At 37.0% G+C, this 15,155-nt stretch overlaps 1 protein-coding gene across 7 annotated transcripts in view; it reads left to right on the top strand.

Annotated features, from left to right (window-relative positions):
- The window catches only part of kug (FAT atypical cadherin kugelei), a 651,494-nt gene that overhangs the window by 270,958 nt on the left and 365,381 nt on the right, over window positions 1–15,155 (top strand). For all 7 annotated transcript variants that reach the window (XM_073986279.1, XM_073986278.1, XM_073986280.1 and 4 more), the window contains one exon: window positions 14,244–14,418. In XM_073986279.1, coding sequence (XP_073842380.1) covers window positions 14,244–14,418 — 175 coding nt within the window. The remainder of the gene's footprint in view (window positions 1–14,243; window positions 14,419–15,155) is intronic.

Here is a 15,155-nt window from a genome sequence, read left to right as displayed (position 1 = left end):
TAGTAAAGTTCAAGCGCATCATTCAAATACCAGAGTTTCAGAGCCACCGCGTTCTCCCCGCGCTTCGAAAGGTTCAAATTGTATAATTAGTCAAAATCAGCGTCATAAATTGTATGACTGTCCCCGCTTTAAGAGTCTTAAACCCGCAGATCGGTACAAAGTGATGAAACGTCACCATCTTTGTATTAATTGTCTTAAGAGCGATCATGATGTAAAGAATTGTGATAGCAAACGTCGGTGTTCGAAGTGTAATAAGACCCACCATACTTTGTTGCATCGGGAGAATATTACATCGAATAAAAAATATTATCCCCATCGGAGCGTTTTTGTGAGAAGAATTACGTCCGAACTACTCGTAGGGACTCAGAGGGTAGGTATATTGTTACGCTGCCGATTAAATCTGAGATTAGCGCTATCGGGTATTTGGGAGAGTCTCGCACGAACGTCCTCATACAATATTTTCGGAACGAGAATTCTTTAATGCAAAAACCTGAAGTAAAAATAGTTTACGACCAAGTATTATCGGAATATTTGGAACTTGACCACATGAGGCCGGTATCCGCAAATACTTCAATGGATGTCCTTTCGTGTTATCTACCCCATCACCCCGTGATAAACCTTGAAAAACAGACCACGAAATTTAGAGCAGTGTTTAAAACCTCAAATAAAATTTCGAATGGGCAGAGTCTTAACGACATATTGCACGTAGGTCCAACGTTACAACAAGGTTTAGTTCTTTTGATCCTCCGTTGGCGTATCTTCAAATTCGTGTTTAACTCGGACATTACTCAAAGTATAGGCAAGTTCGTGTGGATTCAAAGCATTCGCCTCTTCAGAGAATTTTGTATTGGTATTCAACAACAAAATATGTCCAAGACTATGAACTACAGACAGTGACGTTCGGCGTAAATTGTGCACCATACTTAGCGATTAGGACGCTTCTTCAACTGGTAGATGATACTGAATCAGAGTTCCCCTCGCGGCGCATATGTTGCGAAAATGTATGTACGTTAATGACGTGATTATAGACCAATTTTTTGATATTTCACTATTGTGTGAGAGGTTCAAGGCATTTATTTCGCGAATATTTTCTATTTCTTTGGCACTATAGTGCGGTTTCGTTAGATTTTGGTATTTTTCTTGGACCTTTGAAAAATTCGGTCGATTTTTTGAAACTTTTGGAGTTTGTGGATAACTTTTTGATCCTTTTGTGGTTTCTTCGTATATCGTGCCAAGTAGAATCAATTTAATTCTTGATTTTTGGATACATTATAAGAGCAAATCGTGCTTTAGTCCTTCCCTTCTTGCTTGTTGTAGTACAGATTTCGGGAAACTTGTTCAAAATGCCATTCACCCCAATAGATATGTTCACTAGAACTTCGGATGCGGTCATCCAGTTTAAAGCTCGTTTCAATACGATGCGTGATGAACAGCTTGATATTCATGCGCTACAGTCTCATCTTAGTGCATTAGAAAAACTTTGGACACAAGCACAGGAAAAATTTGAAAGGTGCTGTGATTATATGATGTCGTCAGTAGAGACGACGAAAGAGGTTATCGATGCGGTCGATCAGAAGTACAATTCGTCATTTCAAATTTATGTCGACTGCCAGTCAGCAATTAATAGGAAACTAGGGCAATTCAAGATATATCGTACCTCCTCTATTAATGGTAGTATTTGTGGTTCGGTTGCTTCGTTGATAGAAACGCCGGGAGAGAATATAGCTAAGGAAAGGAAACCCGCAAGCAACGCGCAACAATTTGAGTACTTCGACTCATGCTTCTCGCGAAAATCATTCGCAGATAGAAACTCCGCTTTCGTCTATGGTGAGAAATAATAGTGCCAGTTTTAGGACTATGGATGAAGTTTCTCATTTGGATTGTGTCCATAACCTTGCCCTACAGCCGTGCGATACGGACATTTTTGAAGGCGATTTCCATTCGTGGCCAACCTTTAGGGATTTGTTTACGGCTATATATATTGTTAATGGTCGTCTTAATGGTTCACAACCAATTGAAAGTTTTGTTCGATATTCCGGTCCTCTATAGTGAAACTAGTTCGGGATTAAAGTCGATCCAACGTGGTATCAATGGATGCCTATCGTCGATGTCCGTGTATGATGTCAATACGGACAATTGGGATCCGATATTAGTATTTTTGTGTCTCCAGAGATTGCCAAAATTTACTCTGACTCTTTGGGAGCAGAGTGTTAAAGACAAATCCTCTCTTTCGTCGTGGAAAGACTTGGATGCCTTCCTCACTGAGCGAATTCGTACGCTCATGTGCCTTCATGATATGCGTGGTACAGATCAGTCTAAGCTGTCAAATAATAGTAAAGTTCAAGCGCATCATTCAAATACCAGAGTTTCAGAGCCACCGCGTTCTCCCCGCGCTTCGAAAGGTTCAAATTGTATAATTAGTCAAAATCAGCGTCATAAATTGTATGACTGTCCCCGCTTTAAGAGTCTTAAACCCGCAGATCGGTACAAAGTGATGAAACGTCACCATCTTTGTATTAATTGTCTTAAGAGCGATCATGATGTAAAGAATTGTGATAGCAAACGTCGGTGTTCGAAGTGTAATAAGACCCACCATACTTTGTTGCATCGGGAGAATATTACATCGAATAAAAAATATTATCCCCATCGGAGCGTTTTTGTGAGAAGAATTACGTCCGAACTACTCGTAGGGACTCAGAGGGTAGGTATATTGTTACGCTGCCGATTAAACCTGAGATTAGCGCTATCGGGTATTCGGGAGAGTCTCGCACGAACGTCCTCATACAATATTTTCGGAACGAGAATTCTTTAATGCAAAAACCTGAAGTAAAAATAGTTTACGACCAAGTATTATCGGAATATTTGGAACTTGACCACATGAGGCCGGTATCCGCAAATACTTCAATGGATGTCCTTTCGTGTTATCTACCCCATCACCCCGTGATAAACCTTGAAAAACAGACCACGAAATTTAGAGCAGTGTTTAAAACCTCAAATAAAATTTCGAATGGGCAGAGTCTTAACGACATATTGCACGTAGGTCCAACGTTACAACAAGGTTTAGTTCTTTTGATCCTCCGTTGGCGTATCTTCAAATTCGTGTTTAACTCGGACATTACTCAAAGTATAGGCAAGTTCGTGTGGATTCAAAGCATTCGCCTCTTCAGAGAATTTTGTATTGGTATTCAACAACAAAATATGTCCAAGACTATGAACTACAGACAGTGACGTTCGGCGTAAATTGTGCACCATACTTAGCGATTAGGACGCTTCTTCAACTGGTAGATGATACTGAATCAGAGTTCCCCTCGCGGCGCATATATTGCGAAAATGTATGTACGTTAATGACGTTTTAGCGGGAGCTCACGACATCGAGACCGCATTGGCAGCTAGGGACCAGTTGATTAGAGCACTATCGTCGGCAAAGTTCGAGCTGAGAAAATGGACAGCGAATAGTAGAGCTATTTTGGATCGTTTCCCCCTGAGCATTTTGTAGATGCTCAACTTTTATCGTTTGTAGAAGCTAGTAGTTCTAAACCCTTGGGCATTAGGAGGAATGCGCGTTTAGATTGTTTCTTCTTCGAAGTGAGTCCTATTGTCAATAAACACTTCACTAAAAGGGAAGTTCTCTCGGCGATTGCAAAATTGTTTGAACCCGTCGGTTGGTTGGCCCCTGTGATTGTTAGGGCGAAAATGATCATGCAGAAGGTTTGGCTGGACAACATTGGTTGGGATGATCCACTTCTGGCAGCTACTGAGGCTGAATGGAGAAGTTTTGTTGAAACATATCCCCATCTTAACTCGATTAGGATACCTAGATGGGTTGAATACGTTCCAGGATTTTCTGTTGAACTTCATGTCTTTTCCGATGCCTCGGAAAAGGCATACGCGGGGTTAGTCTATATACGTGTCGAGTCCCCTGATGGAAAAATTTTCGTTAATTTGCTATCGTGCAAAACAAAAGTCAACGATAGTTCTTGCTTGGTTGAAGAGAACCCCCACTACTTGGACGACATTTGTAGCCAATAGGGTGTGTCGAATCCAAGAAAATGTTGGCAATTACAATTGGTACCATGTCAAATCAGAAGACAACCCCGCGGATTTAGGAAGTCGAGGTTTGTCTCCGGCAGAATTGTTTGCCTCCCCCCTATGGCGGATCGGCCCTAGTTGGCTAGGTAAAACTAAATCGGAATGGTCTATTCGTGATCTGGCTCCGATTAGTACTGAAATGGAAATGCGTCCGATTAAAGAGATTTTGGAAGATTTTTCTTGTTTGCATAGAGCTCTTCACTTCATTGTATACGCGTTTAGATTCATTCGTCAAACGCATCCCCGGTATAGAAATCATTACTACTATCCTACTACACGAATTTCTTCGGCAGGTATTATTGACGCACGTAATTATTGTGCAATTACGGCTCAAAAAATATATTTCGCCAACGATTACAAGAATATGTTAGACAAGAAGCCGTTAGATAGTAAGAGTTTGTTGGCTCCTCTAAACCCTTTAGTAGATGACTGGTAAATTAGCCCATACTTGCACCTTCGGAACGTAATCCTATTATTGTCCCCTATAGGAGTGCCTTTGCTCTACGGTTGGTAGAATATACTCACCAAAAATATGTTCATGGTGATATTCAGTTAATGATGCGAACTTTGAGATTGGATTCCTCGTATGGAAAATTTGGTTCGGTTGGTTGTTCGGCGTTGCAAAGTGTGCCTTTTGTTGAAGTACCGGGCTTGCAGTCAATTTGTGGCTGTCCTTCCCCCAGAGAGGACAACTCTTAATCGGCCTTTTACAAATACTGGCGTGGACTTCACAGGTCCGTTTGACGTAAAATCTTATCTAGGTCGGTCTTGTAAAATAACCAAGGGCTATGTATGTGTCTTTGTGTGTTTCTCTACAAAGGCAATTCATTTGGAAGCAGTGTCCGATTTGTCAACTGCTAATTTTATGGCTGCGTTACATAGATTTATTGCTCGACGTGGTTGTCCCCATTCCATTTTTTCGGATAATGGATCAAATTTTGTTGGAGCTTCGCGAGAACTTCAAAGGAATTTTAAAGATTTCCTCCGAAAAAGCGCTGACTCCGTCTCCTCGTCTTTATCAGATCAGGGCCTATCGTGGCATTTTATATCTGCTGGTGCCCCTCACATGGGAGGGTTATGGGAAGCTGGAGTCAAGAGCTTCAAGTTACATGTGAAAGCAATCTCGAAATTTAAAATTCACGTTTGAGGAATTAGCAACGGTATTGGCTAGGATCGAAGCGTGCCTCAATTCTCGCCCTTTATGTCCAATGTCGGACAGTCCAGACGAAATAGTGGCACTAACGCCAGGTCATTTCTTGATTGGTACCCCCTTGTTAGCCCCGCCTGAACCTCTCATCACAGAGGAACCATTAAGTCTAGTTAATCGGTTTAGGAAAGTTCAGGCCCTTGCCCACCAGTTTAGTTTGAGGTGGAAAGATGAATATCTCAAGCATTTGCATATGAGATATAAGTGGAAATTTCAACAACGAGAAATAGCGATAGACGATCTAGTTGTTGTTCGTCATGATCAGCTTCCGCCCACGTCGTGGAAATTAGGACGTATCGAAAATGTTTTTCCGGGCACCGACGGGCACGTTCGAGTCGCGGACGTTCAAACTGAAAACGGCGTTGTAAGACGGCCCATTACAAAGTTGGTCGTTCTGACCGACCACACCCCCGCAATCGAATAATATGGTTCTCTTCGCGTTATATAGTATGTCGATGAAAATCTATTCGGAAGACCAACTTTTGAACGTTGATGACAGTATTGTTAGGGAACCTCGCCCCACCGATCCCCAAACTGGAATGTCGTCGGCTGCAGTGGAGGAAGCCCTTGTTGAGCCAATCGCGGCTGTAAAAATATCCGAGCCCGGGTCCGAATCCAATAATGAGGATTCATCTGCGGCCCCCGCCTCTTCCAGCAACACCATGCAAACCGAGTCCGAAACCATCTCTGTGGCTTCCGGCTTATGACTGTTGACATGCGACGTCGCATTGTCGTAAAATATAATGACTGCGTACGGTGTTTATCTAAATCCCACCAAGCTAGGGACTGACGAAGCAAAAGAAAATGTGCCGTATGCAATGAAGAACACCACAAGCTCCTTCATGAAGATGCGAAGACCGTGGTTAAACCCACAAATAATCGTCAGCGTCGTGCGACGACCGATTAAAGATATCGGCCACGTAACAGTCCCTCGCAGATAGGATTGGTCGGCTTGTTGTCCCTCCAGACAGGTATCTGCCTATCCCCGACTTTGATAGTCAAGATTGTGTTGTCCGATCGACCCACTATTGTGCCCACAAATAATCGTCAGCGTCGTGCGACGACCGATTATAGATATCGGCCACGTAACAGTCCGTACAGTCGTCCGTCTGATAACGCAGATAGGATTGGTCGGCTTGTTGTCCCTCCAGACAGGTATCTGCCTATCCCCGACTTTGATAGTCAAGATTGTGTTGTCTGATCGACCCACTATTGTGAGGGCGGTTTTGCACCAATGCAGTAGGCAGAGTCAAATATGTTCCTCTCTGGTGCATAGTCTTCGACTCCTTACTTCTATGATCGAAGGTAGCCAAATATGTCGCCTGACCGTTAGTTCGATCAATTACCGGAGTCAGTCCATTTCAATTGTGGCTGTGGTGACCAATTTGGACCATGCGCTTGCGCCTACAGCGGCAATCCCAGAGCGCATTCATGACTCATTTTTAGGTCTTCCATTGGCAGATCCCGTTTTTAATAGGCCTGGTCGGGTGGCCTTTGTACTCGGGCCGGAAGTTTATGCCAGGGTCATAACTCATCGGGTGCAAGCGACGCCAGGCTTGCCGATAGCCCACTATACCATTTTTTGGTTGGATATTGTCGGGCATATGTAACATATAGTGTTACCAACAAGTTTTTTGAAAAAAAAAAAAAAATAGAATGAATTGAAAAAAAATATATAAAAAAAAGAATTGAATTTAAAACATTTATACTTATGTATTGTATTTTAGTTACAACATCGCAATGTGTTGTAAGGTGGCCGGCATGAATAATTTAGATTTAAATTATTGTTTGTTAACAATGGGTTAACACATTTTAGTCCTTAAAGGGTTAACCTCGTTTAGATCTGTCAACGTCAATGTCAACAGATTTCAACGACTGGCGAATGGCGCCAAAGCCTCCACCTTCCTTCATGTTATGATCGTTGACATTTTACTTATTCTCGTCTCTTCTATCTCTCGATACGAAGTCGCGCATTGGCGCAAACAACTTCTAATATAAAACAAGAGGAGAAGGCCAGTAAATCTTCTAGAAGATCTTCCCGATCGGCGGCCCAAATCCATTTTGGGCCGTTTTCATGCTAATAATTTTAAACAATATTTTATAAAATATCAAATATTAGTCTTTGGGCTATTATTACATGCTTACTTTTACTATTGGATGGATTTGAAAACGTAAAATAAAGCGATTTGGTGGCATTAAAAATATAATTTTCACATTAAAACTTAATGCCAAGAAGGTCCTCCTAGTAGTTTAATGGTCACTTTTAACTTTAAGTTACCCGGGTTTTGAATATATTTTTCATGATACCTAAGTATTTGGTAAAGATTCATGCATTGTGTTCATAAATAAAAAAATTCAGGGACGTACGCAGGGGGGGGGGGGGCACGGGGGGCCCGGGCCCCCCCCCCCCGAAATGGTTTGGTCGAACAAAATTTTTTAAGCTACTGTAACTAGTTATTATATTTTTTCTCATAAAAATGTTTGTATATTTGAAGATTTCAAATTAAAACTTATATTTTCTTAAGTTTCTGAACAGAAAATGTACATCATTAACAAGTTTTGTAAGAAAATAGTTTAAAAATTTTTGTTTGTAAGCTGTTTTTGGGAGAAACTTCCAATAAAATCTGAATTACTTCTTCATGTCATATCATGCCACTATCAAATGCTAATTCCTTAATGAATATACCCCATGTGTATTATTTATTCGAACTGTATAGAGCTCTCGAGGCTTAAAACTCATCCGGTTATAACAAAAATAACGAGTTCAGTTATAAGGGAATGGAAATATATAAAAAAAATCTATTGAATAAAATGTATGAAGGGTCGGTCCTTCGTGGACTGCATATTGAAAGCCAATTAGAAATTTGTTTTACTGCCATAGCCAAAATTTTGTTATTCTGTTTTAGACAAATTTATTGCTAAACAGTATGAGAAAATAATGAAGACAAATGAATTTTTGTGCGTCACTTGATTTTTACTTATCATTACCGAAGTATAATTGTAACCTCAGACTTTAGATTACGAGATTATATACACTAGGATTGTATCGTATAGATTTCATCAAAATAATGATTTAAGACTTCACATATGTTTGGACGATATTCGTTTCAGCCAAGATGGAAGTACTTACCACCGCCCGTCCGTCTGTATCTCTGTTTGTCTGGCAGGTTGGAACTCATGATAACTCTCGGTCCAAGTTATGGATCTCGTAATGTTTTGTCCAAATTAAATTTTAGTCATATCGGTACCTCCGCCATAAAAGTTCAGAAATGTTTACTAAAATGGTCGAAGGGACTAACCGTTTCGGTCTAAAATCGAAGCTAATATGGTTCGCAAGATTACTTCCAAAAGTACATCAGGCCCAAGAGAATATGTTTGGACAACATCTTCAGGTCTCTTATACAAGTCTAACATAACTGCAGTTTAAAGACTGGTCGATGATTCTTTGGACATTTTGTAGTCTTGTTTACAGCGATATCCTACTTTTCGTGGACAAGTTTATGCTTCCTGACAAAGCTCTAAATACTACGGTGGCCAACTAAAAAGCTTATGGGCGCGGTAACTATCGAGAGGAGTGTCTCTCAAATAATTATTAGTGAATAATTATGTGGGGTTCAATAAGGATCGATTGTTATTTGTCAAAACTATATAGAACTAAGTCCATCAAAGTGTTTGTCATCGAGACCAAAAACTTCTAATCGTACAATTAAGAAAACAAATTATAACGCTTCTTTTGTAACATAATATTAAAAGTAAAAATAATCCAGGTATCAGAATCTATCTCTTTCGGTAAATAACACTGTGCAACATTTTTAAGGTAATCTTGTGCAAATAATTTGAAGTGAAGATTTTTTGAAAGTACAGACCCAAAGTACAAAAGCCCTAGTTCCGCTTTGTTGAGTCAGATACAGCTTGGATTTTATGGGCCCATCTAAACATTGTTAAATATCGACTTATTAAACAACTCGGGGCTATATCTCTGAAACCAATGCAAATCTTCTTCTGACCTTTGCAGCAAATTTGTAGATAAGGGCCAAAATAAAATATTTGGAGAAATGAAAAAAAAAAAAAATAAATTTTATAATATATCTAAAAATTCCATAATTTGTATACATTTCGCACCATATCTCAATAACTGTTAAATTTTTCTTAATGTTTTCATTTGGAAACATATCAACGACAGCCGATATTCTTAAAAATTAGGCTAAGATCATCGAAATAGTGAAAATCTTGCTATAGCAAAGACAACGGCAATTCTTTGTTGTTGTAAAATTCTGCGATAAACCATAACGTGGATTTGTATGATTAAAAACTTCAATATACATCAATAAATTTTACATGGCGACATTACCGAACGTGGCCCGATATTGTCTATTTTAAATTCTAAATATCCTACTCTGTAAATATTTAAAATTGTATCCTTAGTCCCAATTTATATTAAACGATTTTTCTTGCGGCAATTTTTCTCGTTCCCTTTTAAACTTGCCTCTTGCGTTTATACAGGCAATTCTGTTTCTGCAAGTTTTGTTTTCAAAACAATGAAAATAATGTCAAAAACGAAAAATATAAAAGGAATTGTCTGAAAATTGCCGGTACGAGCAATTTTTTCCACTTCCATACCCCTTACGTGTCTCTCCTACAAACTGAAATTTGCCGTAAGTATACTCGCCTAATGTAAATTGGGACTAAATATTATGAATTCTTTCTATTGAATTTATATATATATATATATATATATATATATATATATATATATATATAAAGAATATAGAATAGAATATGTGCCAAAATTTCCAGTCCATCGGACAAAAATTTACCGAGATATGAGCTTTCGAGGGGAAACATTTATTGTGTTTTGTATGTAGCATAGAAACTAAAAACGTCTTTTCCTCGAAGTGGCACTTTATATGTTTTTGTGCGACTATTGTACACATAAATCATCTTCTTAACCGAGAGAGTCTTAAAAAAAAGCTGCTGACGGAGTCAGAAAAAATATCAATTTTGTACGGTGCACAGTGCAAAATATGAACACTTTAGCGGAACTTTACTAATAACTTTTAAAGGAAAAGGTGTAGATTCCTAAAATTTTGCACAAATGTTTCTTATATTAGTAGACAGTGTGGGACTCAAATTAGGCCACATAGACCCGCGGTTTCCTGTAGCGGTCATGTAACGGTGGCTGCCGTTTTTACGTTTTACACTCATTTTTCAATTGATTTTGATGCAAATTGGTATATTGAGTTTTCAGGGGATAGAAAACTTATGTACAAAATATTTTCAATATACATAGGTTCGCGTTTTGGAATAGCCCCACATGCCGGGTTCCCTCATATTGGGTATTTTAAAGGTTAAAGACAAAAATTGCAGCCGATTTTGATGCAAATGTAAATTTTAAGATGTTAGCGAATAAAAAACCTCCTCACACAAAAGCTGTCAACATAGGTCCACTTCTGGGTGCAGCCCCACAACCGAACTCATCTATTAAGGAGTAAAATGTCAATATTTTTTGTTTTCATTTGTATCTATAATGTTTATTGGTCCATTCAGCAGGTCTGTACCATTAATTTTGTTAATAATGTCTTTCAGATCAAGTTCAGGTCTGCACTGCATTACAATTTTTGATGTATTTTGGTATTTGCACCGCAGCATCTAAAAATGTTGCGCTATATGTAAATCACCAACATTTAGAGGTCAAAACTATGAAAAATTGCGAGAGGTTTCTTAATTTTACAGAAATTATCATTGGTAGAATTAGTGAGTCCATTTCTTCAAAACACAGTCAACAATGGCGCTAATTATCGCGTTTACCTTCCACTTTTGGAAAATGCAACTGAATGAAATTCCCGAAGTCTTTTTAGAAAATCTTGAATATCTCCAAAGACCGCGCGATACCGCAGCAGTTTTATAGCTTTGCGAACAGAGGAGAATCCAATCTTTCAGATTATATATATCTTAACACGTGAATGTACGTAATTCACTTTTGAAATGACCACGGAAAATAAAAAATTACAATTTTGAAAACTTAAAAAAATCACTTCTTTCCGACTAAAATTGCACGAAAACAATAAGGGTTTTTTTGCATTTTTTTAAAGTGTAAAATATCATAATTATTTTGTAAAATATTAAGAAAAATAAATCATGGCATATTGACTTACCATTTGTCCACGCCACTCCATTTTTTTAATGAATCAAAAATACATTTCTTACAAAAAAAAAATATTAAACAAAAGTACAACTTTAAGTGCATTTTTTAGTCGTTTCGTGAAGTAAATCGGCAAACTGAGTATAGACCATTTGCAGTGGAGTACTTAGCTAACGAATTCAATAAAAGTTTAATTAATTTAATTTCTTTGAAAATCCCTTAAAGTTCCACTAAACTTCCCAAATTTCGCACTGTGCGGTGTTTTGTTTTTGTTAAAATCGAAATTTTGATTTTAACTGTTCAAAATTTTTAAAAATTGATTTTTTTAATTCCTTTTCGATAATGGACAAGATTATTAGGTTCGTAATGATCCCACAAAAATATATGCTGATTGGTTTATTCTTTTTCAAACTACAGTGCCGCAAACTGCTTTAGTAAAAACAGTGGGCATATGAATGTAAGATTTTTCAAAAAAAAAAAATAGAAGGTAACTTAAGGTTTAATAGATTTTTTATAAAAAATGCATGAAAATGGCTTTTGTCATGCTTATAAGTGGCCATAACCCCTTAAAATAGCTTTACGAAACGCTACACAACATTTGAATTTTTCATGATTTTTGGTCAAGTTGTGCCCCCCCCGAAATGAAATCCTGCGTACGTCCCTGAAAAAATTCATAATAATTTGGTGGCAACGGAATCATGTCAAGCTGGAGGGTTTTTCTTCTATTTTTGGCATATATTTTACCTATAATTAACAACCTTAAGGATGAATTTCATGCAGATAGTTCAGGTTTATTCTATATATTGTCTTTTTTTTATAAACAGTTTAAAATTTGCTAAGATTCGGAATTTTTGTTGTTGAAAATAGTGCATATTCTTGAGGTAAATGGCTATCTGCGAAAACATCTTTTTGTAAAAGCGTTTTGCGGTGCCAACGATAGCTCGAAAACGGATGGGCCGATCACAGTATATTTATGTAAGCGATTTAGGAACCTAATAAGACAGAATTAAAAAAATATTTTTAAAAAATTTTGAGCTATCAAAGTCAAAATTTTGATTAATTTTTTGATCTGTCTCGCTTAAAGGCAAGCGTTTTATGTATTTAATAAGCTCATATGAATAATATAATAAGGTCATATGAAGAATTCGTTTTAGAGCTATCGTTGGCACCGACTTCAAAAACGCCGTTTCGAGAAACACGCACTTAAAGTTTATATGCTACATTCAAATCACTATAAATCATTATATCTCAGACACTTTTTGCGACGTACTACCTTTACGTAAAAATATACAATATTTTTTTCGATTTTTCTAAAAGTAATAAAAGGTATCTATGAGAAATATATATTACCCAGCAAAAAAGTCCTCCCAAAATCATGGGTTTTGTAAGGGATTTTTGGCTGCCGTAACTACTCGCAAACGCCCTTTCTTCCCCATTATTTTTACAAGGGCATGTCGCACTCAGTTTGTAGTTATTTTATGACCACTAGAATAACTAGTTATTCTGTGGCCACTAGAAGTTGAAAAGTAAGTAGAAAAAAATTCTATTTTTAGAACAGTTGATGTAGAGATTTTTTTAATTTCATCACACTTTCTTACTTTTATTTTTCTTTATTTTATTTCGCTCGCTGTGCGAGTTGAACACACTACATACTATGCCACGCACACAAACATTAAGGGTTGCTTAAGAACTTAAATGTTCAGTGAACATGTGCACCACGAATTGTTATTTTTTAATTAAAAAAAACTCGCGTGCCGACAGTGAGCGTTGAACACACAACCCTAGGATTTATAGTCGGACACACACTCACTGTGCCACCGTCCTCATTACTTAGTGAAGAGCAAAGTAAGTAGGTTTGCCTTGTAATTTTTTAAGAAGTGTCCCATTACTTTTCAGATTACTTGTAATGGGAAAAGAAGCTTGTTTACATTACTTTGTAATGGGTTACGTAATGACTACTGGATCCGAATTTTGCTGGGTTATTGTTTTAATTTTTAATGTTGGGCCGTTTTTAGGAAAATTTTGGGCCGAAAAAAATTTTCCGAGCGGCAACACTGCACCCAATTGACCCAGAAATGTTTCCGGTATGCATTTTGTAATCAACATAGAGATTAATAGGGTTGTATTTAAATTATGATTTAAAGAATTTTTGAACAAATTGTTGATAAATGTAGAAAAAAATGTTGTCCGGAGACGGAGACGAGATTTTCACGACTCCAGCAAAAAAAAAAACTTTGACTCCAACTCCGAAACCCTGGCTACAGCAACAACCCACGACACCTCTAGTTCGTATACATGTATATTTGGAATTTTTTATACGAGAACTTTTTTATTAATTAGATTCATTTTTTGCGTCTTCAATTTTAATTAAAAAAATTAAACCCTTATTTTACCACATTAATTTAATTTTCCTGGGCTGTTTTTTCTTACATTTTTTTTTAAATATTTCAAGGTTTGGTCCTTTCACGGCTTGATTTGAATACATGCAAATGTTATGAATATATCGTTTTTTTCTCGGCTTTATTTGAAGCGATGTAAAATATCGACTGAAATCATTACTTCACATGGAAGCACTTCTAATTAATTTTGGTTTGGGGATATAATTCATGTTCATATTTTTCTTAGCACTTAAGCGAAGATACATATATATATATATATATATATATATATATATATATATATATATATATATATATATATATTTCAAAAGAACAAAAAATCGGAAAGGCCCTTGTAACATTATGTACACTATAAACAATATATTTGAACATACTTTAAAAATTAATAAAATATATGTATTTTTAGTTTACTTTTCCTTAAGGCATTTGATGGCGATATGGGACAAAATAGTAATTTGGAATATACAATAATGGATGACATCAGTAATCATTATTTCAAAATAGATTTTCTGACTGGCAATTTGCAGCTGTTACAAAAACTGGATTATGAATCTATAAACGTTTTTAAATTCGTCGTTATGGTAAGTACAGTTAGTTACGTCTTTGTTCTTTATTGTGGTTAGATTCATTCGTATTTTTAGTCCCGATCCACACTAGAAACCCTCGGCTCCGTTATGAATAAAATAAATAAGTCCCGGTCCACACTAAAGCAATTTCATAATAATTTGAAATTAGAAATAATGAAATTAGGACCGGACGTATCATATACGACACCACAGATGTCGTATAATAGGGTATTTTGGCATAATACCGCCACTATACGTATATATAACCACGTAAAACTAGTAATTTTTTGCAAATATTGTTCGTGTTCTTATCGGACCCGATCAGCTTAAGTGATCTAAATTAATATAGAAGTTTCCGGGTTAGGTTAGTGTAGTGTCTCGAGTTGACATCACTGATTTAATAATTGTTTATTTGCATCATTGTTTTTCTTTGTCTTTACGATCATATGTATTCATCATTTCTCTGTCACATATTATTGTTACAGTAAAATGCTTTTTATATTAGCACGAAAAACAGGTTTTAGGGCTGTTTCGTCATTTATTTGCTAAAACAGGCAACATTTTGCGTCATTTACCATACAAAAATAAATGACAATAGCTGCGTCATTTATTTTAAACAACGCACGAAAACACCATACTATTATACGCAACCCTGCTTTTTCGTCATAAACTACCAAAAAATGCAACTGTTTTATAATGTCTTTGTTTGTTTGTGTGTGTTGTAGAAAAACAAAAGTACTCAAACGATGACA

The sequence above is a fragment of the Musca autumnalis genome, unplaced genomic scaffold, assembly GCF_047663935.1.
Source record: "Musca autumnalis isolate F117 unplaced genomic scaffold, ASM4766393v1 scaffold_4, whole genome shotgun sequence".
Taxonomy (NCBI): Eukaryota; Metazoa; Arthropoda; class Insecta; order Diptera; family Muscidae; genus Musca; species Musca autumnalis.
Note: the sequence above shows the minus strand (reverse complement) of the source record. Positions and strands in the feature narration are given on the sequence as shown.